At 43.5% G+C, this 17,291-nt stretch overlaps 1 protein-coding gene across 3 annotated transcripts in view; it reads left to right on the forward strand.

The window, feature by feature from the left end:
- The window catches only part of ARHGEF37 (Rho guanine nucleotide exchange factor 37), an 84,121-nt gene that overhangs the window by 30,340 nt on the left and 36,490 nt on the right, over positions 1 to 17,291 (forward strand). Inside the window, exons 1-2 of one of the 3 annotated variants that reach the window (XM_034960760.4) lie at positions 181 to 466; positions 16,626 to 16,822. In XM_034960760.4, coding sequence (XP_034816651.1) covers positions 16,637 to 16,822 — 186 coding nt within the window. In that variant the 5' untranslated portion in view covers positions 181 to 466; positions 16,626 to 16,636. Of the gene's footprint in view, positions 1 to 180; positions 467 to 16,625; positions 16,823 to 17,291 lie in introns of those variants that run through there. The other 2 variants (XM_034960761.3, XM_055112777.2) reach the window with 2 other exon arrangements.

A 17,291-nucleotide genomic window follows, 5' to 3' on the forward strand; every position in this document is an offset into this window, starting at 1 on the left:
AGCAAAGGTATCCAGTAATACCAGGGTCAGCATTCCCACCGGGTGGCCTAAATGCCGGCTCCTGTTTTCTGGATGACGAGCCCGCGGAGAAGGTGGCTTAATGAGAGGCCGCGGGAGGGTGGGTGCCGGCACGTCGCTAAACTCCGCCTGCAATCCTTCGGGTTGGCTGCCAGCCAGGGCACGGTTCCGAGCCGGCCGGGGCTGACTCCGGGAGCAGCGAACAGAAAACAACCTGGCTCCAGAAAGACAATTAACAAAGGCTGGAGACCAGCCACCCCCTCGCGGCGCACGCACGCAGGCAGCTGCGTGGGCATAGCCGCGCCCGCCAGCGCCCTCGGTGGGCACAGCCACCCGGAGCGGCGCGGGTGCCGGGAGCTGGGCGACGCACCCCTCCTGCCCCGGCTGCGCTGTTGCCCGGGCGGCCGACCTCCGTGCGTGAGCGCTGGCAGGCACCTTGCGCGCGCGGGTGAGTCCGCTGGGCGTTTGGGGCCTGGTCAAGCAGGATGGGGCTGGAGAGGGGTGCAGGAAACAGCTGCTGGGAGGATCAGAAAAGGGAGGTGGGACAGAAAGGCAGGATGCGACGACCTCCCGGGTCCCAACTTGCTTTGTAGCTAGCTTTGTGTCTTGAGCCTTATGAGAATGTAAGCCACCTGGTCCATATGGCCTACCCTAGTCGTTTTACAGGTGGGAAACTGAGGCCCAGGGAGGTTAGCCGGCCTGGAAAAACATTATTATTCTTTGTTCCTGTTTCTCTCTGCCTTCTTCCGTGCAGGATTTCAGACAGCTTTTAGAAAGAATGCATACATTATAACAACGGAAAAATACAAACAATGGTAAAGAATCCTTGCCAAGCAAAATATAATTATGAATAGACAGTCAAGGCCAGGAAAAAAGAGAACAGAAATCCGTGATCCATAGGTGAGGTGACTTGGCTAAGGTCCCTCAGAAAAGTCGTGCCAAAGCTGGGACTAGAAGTCAGAACGTCCGGCTTCTGAACGCCAGAAACTTACAGTGGGGAAGCAGACAGCCTGCCCAGGCACTGGTTCTTAACCTTCTGGGGGTCCCTGACCCCTTAGAGATCTGTGTCCACTCCCAGCAGAAGAGTTCACACAAAGCCTTGTGCACAGTTTGAGATTTGACATGAATTCCTGCTGTAAGGAATGCCTGCAGGCTGGTACTCAGGCAGGGTGGTTTCAGAGCACTTTCTTTGCTCCTTTGAAGGGAGGCAGCTGGTGGAGGAGTACCTGCTGTGCGTCCAGACAGCTAGCTGTGTGATCCAGGAAGCATAGTTTAACCTCTTCAAGGCCTAGTTTTATGTGTAGACTGGGGATGAGAGTGTCTGCTTCATCCTCCAGGTTATTGTCAGACTTAAGAATGAACATAAAGGCCAGTGCTTGACATAATATATGCTCAATAAAAGTGCTGACGATTATAGGGTGACTATAGTTTACAATAATCTATTGTATATTTCAAAATAGCTAGAAGAGAATAATTTGAATGGTTCTAGCATAAAGAGAAGACAAATATTTAAAGTGATGGATATCCCAAGTACACTGATTTGATCTTTATAAATATATTAAAGTATCACAGGTACCCTGAAACTATGTACATCTATTATGTACATAGTTTAAAATTTAATTTAAAATTTAAATTTAAAAAAATTTAATTTAATTAATTAAAAAAAAAGTGATGACACACAAAATCATCAAAGCTGTGGTAATTAGGAAAGGGTGATGACCTGGAAGAAATTGGGCTGTATCTGAAATAAAATACAATTTAAAAAATTATAAACATGAAAAAATAAAGTCAGCCCTATTATGACTTACAGACCACACCACATACCTTCGTGATGGTATCTTAAATAAGGGTGCAGCAAGGTACTACCCTCAGTATTTGACTCCAAGTCAAAAGCTGAAAGTAGAAACTACCAGATACTGTAACAAGGAGTGTTTACTGGGCTTCACTTGCCTCTTTCAAATGGGGTCAACACCCCGTTTTTTTGTTGGTTTTTTTTCTTTGTTTGTTTGTTTTAGATGAAGTCTCGCTGTCTCCCAGGCTGGAGTGCAATGGCACGATCTTGGTTCACTGCAACCTCCGCCTCCCGGGTTCAAGCAATTCTCCTGCCTCAGCCTCCCAAGTAGCTGGGACTACAGGCACACGCCACTATGCCCGGTTAATTTTTTGTATTTTAGTAGAGACGGGGTTTCACCGTGTTGCCCAGGCTGATTGCAAACTCCTGAGCTCAGGCAATTGCCTACCTCGGCCTCCCAAAGTGCTGGGATTACAGGCGTGAGCCACCGTGCCTGGCCTATAGAGTTTGTTTTTAAATGAGAGGAAAGAGGACATAAACTGGGACCTGAGCAGCACCCACCCTTATTCAGCAATAGAGCCTCAGCTGAATTTCTGCCAGGGAGTAGGAGTTGCTGGCAGTTGGCTCACATCCCTCTTGGATCAGCAGATTACTGTGGTAAACAGTGCCTTGGTTGATTCTGCCCTAAATCAAATAAATGGCTTTTTATTTAACTAATGAGGTATGGAATGTGTTTTCATGTGCTGTAACAGAAGCAAAATGGCATTTGTAGAGCTTGACTGTCCAAAGCCTATTGCTTGTTTATTGATAGGCTGAAGAATTTGTTTATTTGTTTGTTTATTTAGAGACAGGGTCTCCTCACTCTGTCGCCCAGGCTGAGTGTAGTGATGCAGTCACAACTCACTGCAGCCTCAACCGCCCAGGTTCAAGCAATCCTCCTGCCTCAGCCTTCTGAGTAGCTGGGACTACAGGCATATGCCACCACACCTGGCTAATTTTTTACTTTTTGTAGACACGGGGTCTTGCTATATTGCCCACGCTGGTCATGAACTCCTGGATGCCAGTGATCCTCCCACCTCAGCCTCCCAAAGTGCTGGGATTACAGGCATGAGCCACTGCGCCCAGAGAATTTTATAATTCTAATAATTGTTATTATTTTCTTAATTCCCTAATACTGGAAGGCTCAAGAACTTTAAATCTATGGATCCAAACTTGTGATGACAGAGCCTGGGCAGACTCACTTATCTATAAAAATAACTGCTTTAAAAAAAAACTGTGTTGTCTCCTTCCTCTTTTGGAAGACCTTTTTAGGCCTTCCAAATAGAACTGGGGAAATATGGCTAAAGACAAACAGCTGCTGTTTGATTTGGGTTAAGACACATACCACCTGTCCTTTCCATGTATTTATAAAGGGGAGTTTTTCCTCCAGGAAAGAGAGAGAGAATGTGTATGTCTGTCTGCGTATGGGAGAGGGGATGTCTGTTGCTGTCTTTCCGCCTCACTTCCAATCATTTATTTATCAACACAGAGAAGTCCTTTTCTGTAAGCACAGTGACTTGGAAAATTCCTTCCCTTTTTGGCGCTGTGGCTCTATTTTGTTTCACAGTAGTTTCTAAAATATTGGGATGTTTTTTCTAATTTTGACTATAAACTGTTCTTTATATGTTTCTTTTCTTTTTCTTTTTTTTTTTTCTCTTGAGATGGAGTCTCGCTCTGTCGCCCAGGCTGGAGTGCAATGGCATGATCTCTGCTTACAATAACCTCCACCTCCTGGGTTCAAGTGATTCTCCTGCCTCAGCCTCCTGAGTAGCTGGGATTGTAGCTGGGATTACAGGCATGTGCCACCACTTCTGGCTAATTTTTGTATTTTTAGTAGAGACAGGGTTTCACCATGTTGGCCAGGCTGGTCTTGAACTCCTGAGCTCAGATGATCTGCCTGCCTTGGCCTCCCAAAGTGCTAGGATTACAGGCATGAGCCACCATGCCCAGCCTTCTTTATATGTTTCTATATTGTTTATTTAGTTATATAATGAGCAAGAGCCTCTTTCATTATTTAAACAATTTTTCTAAATGTTGTCCAAAGAATATATATGGGTGGCAAATAACCACTTGAAAAGATACTCAGGATCATTACTCATTAGGGCAATGCACATTAAAACCACAGTGAAATATCACTTCATAACTATTAGGATGGCTAAAATGAAAAGATTGGCTCTACCAGATGTTGACCAGAAGGTAGAGGAACTGGAACTCTTATATACCATTGGTTGCAATGTAAAATGGTACAACTACTTTCAAAAAGATCTTAGTTAAATACACACTTAACTTATAAAGTTAAATATACACTTATCATGTTATCCGGAAACTTCACTCCTAGGTCCAGCTTTATTGTAATAGTGAAACAGGAAACAAACAGTTGTTTATTCAGTGTGTGAAGAGACAAATTGTGGTATATCCATATAACAGAATTCTGCTAAGCAATGGAAAGTAACGATGTATTGATACATGCTTCCATACGAATGGATCTCAAAATAATTTTTCTGAAAGAAAGCCCCAGGCAAAAAACACTACATAGTGCATACTGTATTATTTATTTATTTAATTTATTTATTTAGAGACGGATTCTTGCTCTGTTGCCCAGGCTGGAGTGCAGTGGCGTGATCTTGGCTCACTGCAACCTCCGCCTCCTGGGTTCTAGCGAGTCTCCTGCCTCAGCCTCCCAAGTAGCTGGGATTACAGGCGTATGCCACCATGCCCAGCTAATTTTTGTATTTTTAGTAGAGACAGGATTTCATCATGTTGGCCAGGCTGGTCTCGAACTCCTGACCTCAAGTGATCCGCCTGCCTTGGCCTTCCAAAGTGCTCGGATTACAAGTGTGAGCCACTGTGCCTGGCCTGTATTTTTCATTTTATATAAAATTCAAAGGGAGTTGCTATTCCATACCTGACCTCAAACTTTTTGGTGGCTTCCAAGAAGAACCAAGAGTTGTGTATGACCATATCAGTCTAACTCCAGTTGCAACAATGTCATTGACAATTTGATATTTATTCTGCCAGTGTTTGCCCATGTCTTTCATTCATTAATTCAATTAATCGAGCACCAACTAAATGCTAGATCTAGAGTAAACACTAGGTAATGCACTGATGAATAATAGACACATGATCCCTGCCCTCATGGAGTTTCCATTATTTTGATTGAACCTCTGAGTCATACAACAAATAGAATAAACAAAATAATTATCATGGGAAAGGAGTGGTTCTTTTGAAGTGTGATGGAAATCAGTGATAGACTTGTCTGGGTTTCAAGCAGAGAAGTAAAGTGACAAATTTTATGTTTTTCTGTTTTTTGTTTTTGTTTTTGAGATGGAGTCTTGCTCTGTTGCTCAGGTTGTGCAGTGGCACAATCTCAGCTCACTGCAACTTCCGCCTCCCAGTTTCAAGTGATTCTCCTGCCTCAGCCTCCCGAGCTGGGACTACAGGCATGCACCACCATGCCTGGCTAATTTTTCTTTTAATTTTCAGTAGAGATGGGTTTTCGCCATGTTGGCCAGGCTGGTCTCAAACTCCTGACCTCAGGTGATCCACCTGCCTCGGCCTCCCGAAGTGCCAGGATTACAGGTGTGATCCACCATGCCCAGCCCAATTTTATGTTTTTGAAAGACCACTCCACTCTGATGCTGTGCATCCAGTCAGGAAGCTGTTGTACCAGTCCAGGAGAAAGGTGGTGGAGGTTTAGACCCAGATGGTCTCAGAGTTGGAAAGCACAAATTAGTAGATATCTTTAATAAAACAAAACAGAGCCCAGAGGTGGACACTGATCAACACTCTTTGAATTTAGTAGTTTTATCACTTTTTAGTCCTTATTACTGTCCTGTCTCTGCCCTCTACACCAGCCTCCACCTCTGCCTCTTATTCCATACATGTAAGTATGTCACAAGAGACTGACAACAACTTCCTGGTCCAGATACACTGGACTACAGCATTCCTTTGATCTACTGATCTAGTTGACTGTCAGTAAGAGAATGAGGAAAGTCTGGCATGACCAGTTTTTATTAAATTAGCCTATGCTGACTCCAGATGATCTCTGTTTCCCTTTCTAAGGGCTAATGAACTATTTGTTTTAATCAAGTGGCAGAAATCCAGCTCAGAGTGGCTTAGGGAAAAGGGGGATGAGGAATAAAAATGTATTCACTCACATGAAAAAGGCAATCAGTCTCTATCATGGCTGAAATGAGTCATGCCATCATTTCAGTCTCTCTCTCAGTCTCTCAGCTCTGTTTCTATGGTATTAGTCTTATTCTCAGTAAGGCTCTGATATATAGTTCTTATTATTATGATTAGCTGTTCATGGCACCTGCTTAAATATGCATCTAGATCGGCCATGTGTCTTTAGACAACTTCATACATCTGATCAATGGTAATGCTACCCTTTCCATCTTAACAATAATAGAAGCAAAAAACCACAGCTACTATAATTGACAGTTTACCATGTATCAGGCACTCTATTAAATATTTTACTTGGATTATCTTAGGAAATCTTATAACAACCCTGTAAGAAAGGTTATATAAATATCCTAGGAAAGCCAGCTAATGGATTGCAGAATCAGCATTTGAAATGACGTTTTTCTGGCTCCAGGGCCTGGGCTCCTAACCTTCACCACACCTCTCACAATCAATCTTTAGGACTAAGAAGAGGAAAGCACTGCCACCAAATAGTGTGCCTCTCTCTTACTTTTTCTGAACATCAGTCTTAAAATATGCTTGGTAGTGATAGTAGGGATGGGACTTTGGAAGTTATCCTTATAATTTTGTTGATTCCAGCTCTTTTGGGGGTTTTAGAGTTCTGGAAGCTCTTTGTACAGGATCCTCCCTTCTGACTATGGTGTCTATCTTTATAAACCAGGCCTGGTAGCCAGGGTCCCTATGTGCACATTCTTGTTTCTGTAGGTCTTCCCTCCCTTTAGTCTTTTTTTTTTTTTTTGGAGACAAAGTCTCACTCTGTTGCCCAGGCTGGAGTGCAGTGGCATGATCTCAGCTCGGTGCAACCTCCGCCTCCTGGGTTCAAGTGATTCTCCTGCCTCGGCCTCCTGAGTAGCTGGGATTACAGGCGTGTGCCACCACGCCTGGTTAATTTTTTTGTATTGTTAGTAGAGACAGGGTTTCACCATGTTGGTCAGGCTGGTCCTGAACTCCTGACCCCGTGATCTGCCCGCCTTGGCCTCCCAAAGTGCTGGGATTACAGGTGTGAGCCACGGTGCCCGGCCTGTTTGTTTGTTTGTTTGTTTGCTTTGAGACAGAATCTTGCTCTGTCAGATTTTCTTTCTTACAGGGTTGTTATAAGATTTCTTAAGATAATCCAAGTAAAATATTTAATAGAGTGCCTGCACTCCATGCCAGGCTGGAGTGCAGTGGCATGATCTCAGCTCACAGCAACCTCTGCCTCCAAGGTTCAAGCAATTTTTGTGTCTCAGCCACCCAAGTAGCTGAGATTACAGGCGTGTGCTACCACGCCTGGCTAAGTTTTCTTATTTTTTAGCAGAGATGGGGTTTTGCCATGTTGGCCAGGCTGGTCTCGAACTCCTGGCCTCATGTGATCTGCCCACCTGACCTTCCAAAGTGCTGGGATTATGGGCATGAGCCACCATGCCCCGCCCCTTTATTCTTCAACAGGGTCCTTTGCTCTCATGATGTCTGAGCTTCACCTTTGACAGCTTTCTATGAACCATTCCTGGAGTCTGAGACCAGATTGTTTTCCTTTTTCCCCCCTTCCTTAAATGTTTAAATTGGCTCCTCCTGGGAGTAAGAAAGGGAAAGAAAAAAAATTAAAAATAAATAAATAAAATGGCTCCCCTTTAAAGGCTTGGGCAGCTAGCTGATGGATCCTCAACTTTCCCTGCCCTGACATTTTATCTTCTGAAAGAACTTTCAAATGATAGTTTCACTTTCCCCAGGGATCTGCTTAGTTCCATTTTTCCATTCAGTTCCTCCAATTGGTAAAAACTAGGCCAGGCTCAGTGGCTCATGCCTGTTATCCCAGTGCACTAGGAGGCCAAGATGAGAGGATCACTTGAGGCCAGGAGTTAGAGACCAGCCTCGGAAACAAGTGAGACCCTGTCTCTACAAAAAGTTAGAAAATTAGCTGGGTATGGTGGCACATGTCTGTAGTCCCAGCTATGTGGGAGGATTGCTTGAGCCCAGGATTGCATCACTGTGCTCCAGCCCTGGGTGACAGAGTGAGATCCTGTCTCTTAAAAAAAAAAAAGTTTTGAATATTGTTTCCTCTTGTTACTTTTCTCTCTTGAAAGGGATTAAATAATCAGGATGTCCATATCATTTTTTAAAAGTTTTATTATGTTTTTAATTGACACATAATGTTTTATTAATTAATTAATTAATTTATAAGACAGGATCTCACTCTGTTGTCCAGGCTGGAGTGCAGTGGCATGATCACTGCTCACTGTAGCCTCAACTTCCGGAGTTCAAGCGATCTTTCCACCTCAGCATTCCAAGTAGCTGGGACTACAGGCATGCACCACCATGCCTGGCTAATTTTTTGTTTTGTTTTGTTTTTGAAACGGAGTTTCCCTCTTGTTGCCCAAGCTGGAATGCAGTGGCGAGATCTCAGCTCGCTGCAACCTCTGCCTCCCAGGTTCAAGTGATTCTCCTGCTTCAGCCCCCCAAGTAGCTGGGATTACAGGTACCCGCCATCACGCCTGACTAATTTTTGTATTTTTAGTAGAGACGGGGTTTCACCATGTTTGCCAGGCTGGTCTTGAACTCCTGACCTCAGGTGATCCTCCCGACCTAAGGTGATCCTCCCGTCTTGGCCTCCCAAAGTGCTGGGATTACAGGTGTGAGCCACCATGCCCGGCCGCCTGGCTAATTTAAATTTTTTTTTTTTTAATAGAGATGGGGTCTCACTGTGTTTCCCAGGCTGGTCTCCACCTCCTGAGCTCAAGCAATCCTCCCACCTTAGCATCACAAAGTGTTGGGATTACAGGCATGATCCACTGTGCCCAACCTACATCATGTTTTAATTTAAATAGTTCCTCTGCTTTTAATGGAGTGAAACCTGGAACAAATAACCAGATATTTTAAATACCTTATCCTAATTGTAGACCCACTTTTTCCTGATCTTTGTATTATTGGAATCCTGCAAAATGCTTGGCATGTAGTAGTTGCTCCAAATACTTGTTGAATGAATGTGGGAATGCCCAAATCCCTCTGTGCCAGTGTGAACAGAAGAGAAGAGAGAGAAAAGAATTAACTCAGTTTTATTCTGTTCTAGAATCAGAAGCAGTAGCTTGCTGCAGAAGTATTAACTGCAGATCATTCAACTTTTTTTTTTTTTTTTTTTTTTTGAGATGGAGTCTCACTCTGTTGCCCAGGCTGGAGTGCAGTGGCACAATCTTGGCTCACAGCAACCTCTGTCTCCCGGGTTCAAGTAATTCACCTACCTCAGCCTCCTGAGTAGCTGGGATTACAGGTGCACACCAACATGCCTGGCTAATTTTTGTATTTTTAGTGGAGACGAGGGTTCACCATGTTGGTCAGGCTGGTCTCGAACTCCTGACCTCGTGATCGGCCCACCTTGGCCTCCCAAAGTGTTGGGATTACAGGTGTGAGCCACTGCGTCTGGCCTGGCTATTTTATTATTTCTTTCTTTTTTTTTTTTTTTTGAGACAGAATTTCGCTCTTCTTGCCCAGGCTGGAGTGCAGTGGTGTGATCTTGGCTCTTGGCTTACTGCAACCTCTGCCTCCCAGGCAGAGAATGGCTGCCACCTCAGACTCCAGAGTAGCTGGGACTCCAGATGTGCACCACCACACCCGGCTAATTTTTTTGTATTTTTTATAGAGATGGGGTTTCACCACGTTGCCCACTGTGGTCTCAAACTCCTGAGCTAAAGTGATCCTCCCGCCTCATCCTCCCAAAGTTCTGGGATTATAGGTGTGTTCTGTAATTTAATTGAGGTGGTGGCTACACCAATCTACACTTAATAAAATAGAATAGAACAATCAAACACAAACATGTATTATACCAATGCCCATCTCCTGGTTTTGATGTTGTGTTATATTTAAATAAGATGTAACCACTGGGGAAACATGAGTTAATAGTACAGAGGACCTCTTTTAGTTCTTTTTTTCTTTTTTGAGACAGAGTCTCTCTCTGATGCCCAGGCTGCAGTGGCACAATCATGGCCATGCCGTGCATGGCTCTCTGTGGTCTCAACCTCCTGGGTTCAAAACAGTCCTCCTGCCTCAGCCTCCTGAGGAGCTAGGACTTTTGTGTTCCATCTCAAAAAAAAAAAAAAAAAAAAAAAAGTTGAATGTTCTAGAGTTAATACTTCTGCAGCAAGCTATTGCTTCTGCCCAGGCTGGTGTCAGACTCCTGAGCTCAGTCAATCCACCCACCTCGGCCTCCCAAAGTTTGAGGATTACAGGCGTGAGCCACCGTGCTCAGCCAGCCTTTGTCTTTTTTTTAAGAGATGAGGTCTCTCTCTGTTGCCCAGGCTGGAGTGCAGTAGTGCCCTCATAGCTCACTGCAGCCTTGAACTCCTGGACTCAAGTGATCCTCCCTCCTCAGCTTCCTGACTAGCTGGGATGATAGGTGTGAGACCATTTGCCTGGCTTCTCCCAGGCTTTTAAGCTGCTTTGTCCTGAGAGTATTGCAAAGATAGTGAATAACTTAAGCTATATAGACAGTCGCCCACTTATGATGATTCGACTTTATGAATTTTTGACTGTAAGATGGTGCAAAAATGATACACATTCAGTAGAAACCGTACTTTGAGTACCCATACAACTATTCTATTTTTCACTTTCAATACTGTATTCAATTAATTACTCTAGATATTGAACACTTTGTTATAAAACAGATTTTTGTATTAGATGATTTTGGGCAACTGTAGGCTAATGTAAGTGTTCTAAGCATGTTCGAAGCAATCTAGGCTAAGCTATGATGTTCACTAGGTGTCAGGTATATTTCATGCATTTTTTACTTATACAGTTTTCAACTTATAATGGGTTTATCAGGACATAACCTCATTGTAAGTCGAAGAGCATCTGTATAATATTTTGCTTTTACATTTTTATTTTGAATTATACATCAAGGTGAGGTTGCAACAATAGCAAAGGGAGGTCCTCTGTACTGTTCACCCATGTTTCCCCAATGGTTACATCTTATTTAAATATAGCACAACATCAAAACCAGGAAATGGGCATTGGTATAATATATGTGTTTGTGTTTGATTGTTCTATTCCATTTTATCATGTGTAGATTTGTGTAGTCACCACCTCAATTAAATTACAGAATATTCTGTTGTAGGCAATAACACTGTCACCACAAAGTTCTCTCTGTTACTATTCTTTTATACTCACACCCACCTGCTGTCCATCCCCATCTCTAACCAGACAGCCACAAATCTGTTCTCTATCTCCACAATTTTCTTTGTTATTAAATGGAATCACACAGTATGTGACCTTTAAAGATTGGCTTTTTTTCACATAGCATCATGCCCTCGAGAGCCATCCAAGCTGTTGCTGTATCAGCAGTTCATTCCTTTTCATTTCTGAGTATTCAGTGGCATGGATGTACCACTGTTTGTTTAACCATCATCTATTAAAGGAAATTTTGGTTGTTTCCAGTTTTTGAATATTACAAATAAAGCTTCTGTGAACACTTATGTACAGGTTTTTGTACATAAGTTCTCTTACTGCGGGATGTCCAGACATGCAATTGCTGAGTTATACAGAAAGTGTATGTTTTATTTTTGAAGAAACTGACAAACTGTTTTCCAGAGTGGCTGTACCATTTTATATTTTCTTGTTTTTTTTGGTTTGTTTGTTTTTGTTTTTGTTTGAGATGGAGTCTCGCTCTGTCATCCAGGCTGGAGTGCAGTGGCACGATCTTGGCTCATCACAACCTCCGTCTCCGGGGTTCAAGCAATTCTCCTGTCTCAGCCTCCTGAGTAGCTGGGATTACAGGTGCCCACCACCACGCCCGGCTAATTTTTATATTTTTAGTAGAGACGGGGTTTTGCCACGTTGGTCAGGCTGGTCTTGAACTCCTGACCACAGGTGATCCACCCACCTCAGCCTTCCAAAGTGCTGAGATTACAGGTGTAAGCCACTGTACCCAGGCATTTTACATTTTCACCAGCAGTGTATGAGAGATCCAGTTTCTCCACATTCCTGCCAGCATTTGATATTCTATAATATTGTTTTGGTAGCAGCTTTACTGAGCTATAATTCATATCATATGGTTTGCCCATTTAAAGTGTACAAATCAATAGTTTCTAGTATATTCACAGACTTGTGCAACCATCACCACAGTTTAGAACATTTTCATCATTTCCCCAGAAAACGTTGCATCCTTCAGCTCCAAACTCCAATTCTCCATTCCCTCAGCCTTAGGCAATTGCCAATCTTTCTGTTTCTATCTGTTTCTATAGATTAGCTTATTCTGGTCATTTCATATAAATGCAATAATAAAATATGTGGCCCTTTGTGATTACCTTTTTTCACTAAGCATAATGTTTTTAAGATTCATTCATGTTGTAGGACATATGAATACAGTTGATCCTTGAACAACATGGGGGTTGGGGTACCAACATGTGCCAGGGAAAATCCACTTATAACTTCTGACTCACCAAAAACTTAACTACTGATGGTCCACTGTTCACTGGAAGCCTTACTGATAACATAAACAGTTGATTAACACATATTTTGTATGTTATATGTATTATATACTGTATTCTTAAAGTAAGCTAGAAAAAAGAAAACGTTATTTAAAAAATCATGGAGAAGAGAAAAAATGTTTACTGTTCGCTAAGTGGAAGTGGATCATCATAAAGGTCTTCATCCTTGTGGTCTTTGTGTTGAGTAGGCTGAGGAGGAGGAGGGGTTGCCCTTGCTGTCTCAGGGGTGGCAGAGGCAGAAGAAATTCGGAGTATAAGTGGACCCATGCAGTCAAACCCATGCTGTTCAAGGGTCAATTGTACTTCATTTCTTTTATTGCTGAATAGTATAGATATTTTTCCTTTAAACAATTATTAGTTTATTTTTCATGCTATTTTAAATGGATATATAATAGTTGGGGAGTATATGTGATATTTTGATACCTTATACAATGTGTAATCAAATAAGGGCATGATGTTTTGAAAGAAATAACAATGAGGTTTTTCCATTACACAGGCTATAATCTAAGGGATAACACATGCTGCTACAGAGAGGTTTTTCCTGCTAGGAGGTCTAGATTGCAATTAACCTAAGTGCAAATTAATGCTGTTTTAAGTCTTTAGTAGTTCTCTGTAAAGTATTTCTCATGATTTTATTTATTTAGCAGCAGTTTTGAGTTGTGGAACCTGAATAGCTTTCCTGAAATTCTATGGGGATCTTTCTAGAGAAGCTGTGCACAGGTAGTGAATGTTGCCATTCAGGCCAGGGACAAATCAGCAGATCACGGGGTGTGTTCGGGAGCCAGAATACAGCTATGCATCAGACAGATTTGTTTCAGGATCTTTCTGGGCCTTTGCCCTCTGTACATCCCTGCCCTCCCCAAACATCCATTTATGTACTCTCCGATCTATGGAACAATGGCTTCGGCCTAAGACAGAAACTTCAACAACTACTAATACATCCATAAGAACCATTTATGTAGCAAATAGTATTAATCATCGGCATGGTGAGGCACAGAGGAGGATACAAGATGAATAGGTGCTCATCTTGCCTCCAAGAGCTTAGTGTCTAGCCAGGAAAATGAGCACCCTGAGCACAAGGTTACATGGGATCTGTGCCATTTTAAATATTATGAAGTATTTTAACCATCCAGAAAATAACAAAGCACAAAACAACAAATACCCACGTACTTACCTCCTAGCTTTGTTTAATTTTAACATTTTTGCCATGTATCCTTTGTACTTTTTTAAACAAAGTATCTCAGCTACTCAGCAATAAAAAGGAAGGAACTATAACTATTGATACCCACAATATACATGAATCTCCAGGGAATTATGCTGATTGAATAAAGCCAGTCCTAAAAGATTACATACTGTGTGATTCCATTTACATGAATTTCGGGAAAGGACACAATTATAGAAATGGAGAACAGGTTTGTGGTTGCCAAGGATTAGGATAGGATGGGAACTGGAGCGAATTAGGTGAAAAGGCAACATGAGGGATGTTGTGTAACAATTGTGTATCTTACTGTGTCCATGTTTCTTTTGTTGTTGTGTTTGTTTGTTTGTTTGTTTTTGAGACAGGGTCTCGCTCTGTCACCCAAGCTAGAGTGCAGTGGTGCAATCTTGGCTTACTGCAACTTCCACCTCCTGGGCTCAAGCAATCCTCCTACCTTGGCCTCCTGAGTAGCTGGGACCACAGGCATGTACCATCATGCCTGACTAATTACAAAAAAATTTTTTCTGTAGAGACGAAATCTCACTATGTTGCCCAGGCTGGTTTTGAACTCCTGGGCTCAAGCAAGCCTCTCGCCTTAGCCTCCCAAAGTTCTGGAATTACATACATGAGCCACTGTGCCCAGCCCTATTTGGTACTTGTAAAACATTATACAGGTCTGTATTTTCTGTCCTAGTGTCTTTCCTCTTTCCCTGTTTCTGTTTTGGCCTGTATCTGACTGGTTGGTTATCTGACACTCTTGGGGTCTACTCCTGCTCTTGTTGTTTCTGCTGGTACTCACTCACAGGGGCATTCTTACATTTTTTATTCTAAACTCATCTTCAGGACATGGTTATCTGTGGCCTAAGTTAAAGACGTGTCCTTCTGGAAACATTTCATTTTGTTGTGGCCACTCAGAATTCAGGATTTCTTTTTGTATAAATTTATCAGCTTTGGGCCACCTGGACCACATGTGTAGCATTGATTTGGACCTAAACCCAGTGAAGGCAGGTGTGTTGTTACGAATTTATGTTATGAAGGAGACCTTTTTTCCTCACCCAGAACCCAAGCCAGGATGAACTGTCTTTGTCATCTTCTGTGTGGATAGCTGCATTTTTTTTTTTTTTCTGATCCACCATTTCACAGAAGTCCTTGTGGCTGGGGGGGTCCCAGTTCTGTGAAGGAGCTTGTCTCCTATTCCTACCTGGGCACTAATGCCCAAGTCTCTGGTTCACTGAGTTTCAAATACTGTCTTCCCTACCCACCCCTCTACTTTGGGCCACAGCTGCATCAGCTCAGCTGCTCCCCACCGTAGTTTTCAATTCCCTGTTTGAGGGCCCTAGTGATTTCTTTTCCTCTCTTACAAGATCTGTCATGCAGTTAAAAAGTTTATTATAGCTGATCTAGCATTCCTAAGTGTTTTGTAGTAGGAAAGTTTTTCAGATCATCTTGTCCATGGTATTGCCCTTTACGCTTTATTATTATTTTGAGATGGAGTCTTGCTCTGTCACCCAGGCTGGAGGGCAGTGGTGCAATCTCGGCTCACTGCAACCTCCACCTCCTGGGTTCAAGTGATTCTCTTACCTCAGCCTCCCGAGTAGCTGGGATTACAGGTGTGCACCACCACACCCGGCTAATTTTTGTATTTTGAGTAGAAATGCGGTTTTACCATGTTGGCCAGGCTGGTCTCGATCTCCTGACCTCGGGTGGTTTGCCCACCTCAGCCTCCCAAAGTGCTAGGATTACAGGTGCGAGCCACCGCACCAGGGCCCTTGATACTTTATAAGTTAGAGATAAAGGATTGTAGGAGTTTCAGAGAAGAAAAGTGCAGCTGGTGGGAGTGAGAAATGAGGGGAGGATCAAGAGTGGCCTTAGAGAAGTGAATGCTGGGGGATAGGAACACAGGAGGGGGCATGGCAAGTGCAAAAGCAGGAAACGCCAATGCAGGTATGGAGAAGAGTGCTCAACTCTCTTTCCACTGCAGTACAACCTGTGAAGAGGAAATGAAGTTAGAGCCTGGAGTGCAGTCTGTGAAGGGGAAATGAGGTTGGAATCAGATCACTGAGCAGCAGGAAGCTACTGAAGTCTTACAGCAAGGCACACCATGTTCACAAGCTTTGTTTCAGGGAGTTTAAACTGGAAACGTGTCCAGAAAGAATGGGTGTGGTGGTGGCAGGAGAGCAGTGTGGATTAGGAAGGATGACTCTGAGGGCTGTGGAAATAGCCCAGGCGATGGGTAGTAAGGCCTAAATGGGGTAGCTGGTGGGATGGGGTGTAGGGGGACCACTGGGAGAGGGTGAAAGAGATTCAGCTGCACCAGATAAAGAAATCTAGGTCAAGAGCTGGATTGGAAATAGAAGAAAAGCCAGGCAAGCATGTTGTCTGGGTCCTGGGAAATGAATTCAAAATGTCAAGAATTATCTATTAAAAAAAATTTTTTTTTGAAAGAGTCTTGCTCTGTTGCCCAGGCTGGAGTGCAGTGGTGTGATCTTGGCTCACTGCAACCTCTGCCTCCCGGGTTCAAGTGATTCTTCTGCTCAGCATATCTGAGTAGCTGGGACTACAGGAACCCGTCACCATGACTGGCTAATTTTTGTATTTTTAGTAGAGACGGGGTTTCATCATGTTGGCCAGGCTGGTCTCAAACTCCTGACGTCAGGTGATCTGCCCACCTTGGCCTCCCAAAGTGCTGGGATTACAGGCATGAGCCACCACCTAAAATGTCAAGAGTTATCAGAGCTGTTACCTGCCTTTCAATATTGTTCAGGTACTGCCTACAAATGCTAATAAACAGTTCATCTTGACTCTGTTTGCAGCTTAAGATGTTTTTAGGCCTCTTGATGAGTAATTGTCATTGAATTAGAGACAGCATGTCCCAATAGTTCTTCCTGGAAGTGAGTGGGGATGCTTTTGCTTTTCCCAGAACCTGCTGACATGGCCAAGCATGGAGCCGATGAGCCGTCCTCCAGGTCAGGGAGTCCGGACGGGGAAGGTAGGGCCTCTGAGGACAGATCGCTGCTTCATCAGAGGCTGGCTGTCCGGGAGCTCATCGACACTGAGGTCTCCTACTTGCACATGCTCCAGCTCTGTGCCTCTGACATCAGGAGCCGCCTCCAGCAGGTACTTGGGTGGGGTCACACACAACCTGTCTTTATAGGGGCAAATGTGGGTCCCAGCTTCTGAGATTTCCCATCCATTCCTGGGGCAAGCTTGATAGAAAGGAAGCGTGGTAGATATGAAGTCTGACAGACCTGGATGTAAGCCCCAGTACTTCTTTTCCTTGGCCGTGCAACCTCCATCAAGGTCTTCCATGGCTTAGAGTCTTAGTGTATTCCTTGGCTAACTGGTGAGCGGAATAATCACTGGGAGACCTATGTGAGCTAATGAACAAGCCCTTTTCAAGTTTGGAAGAGATTGCTTAAACTGACTTCTTCTTCTTCTTCTTCTTCTTCTTCTTCTTCTTCTTCTTCCTCTTCTTCTTCCTCTTCTTCCTCTTCCTCTTCTCCTTCTTCTCCTTCTCCTTCTTCTCCTTCTTCTCCTTCTCCTTCTTCTCCTTCTCCTTCTTTTCCTTCTCCTTCTTCTCCTTCCT

The sequence above is a fragment of the Pan paniscus genome, chromosome 4 (genome assembly GCF_029289425.2).
Source record: "Pan paniscus chromosome 4, NHGRI_mPanPan1-v2.0_pri, whole genome shotgun sequence".
NCBI classification, from domain to species: Eukaryota; Metazoa; Chordata; class Mammalia; order Primates; family Hominidae; genus Pan; species Pan paniscus.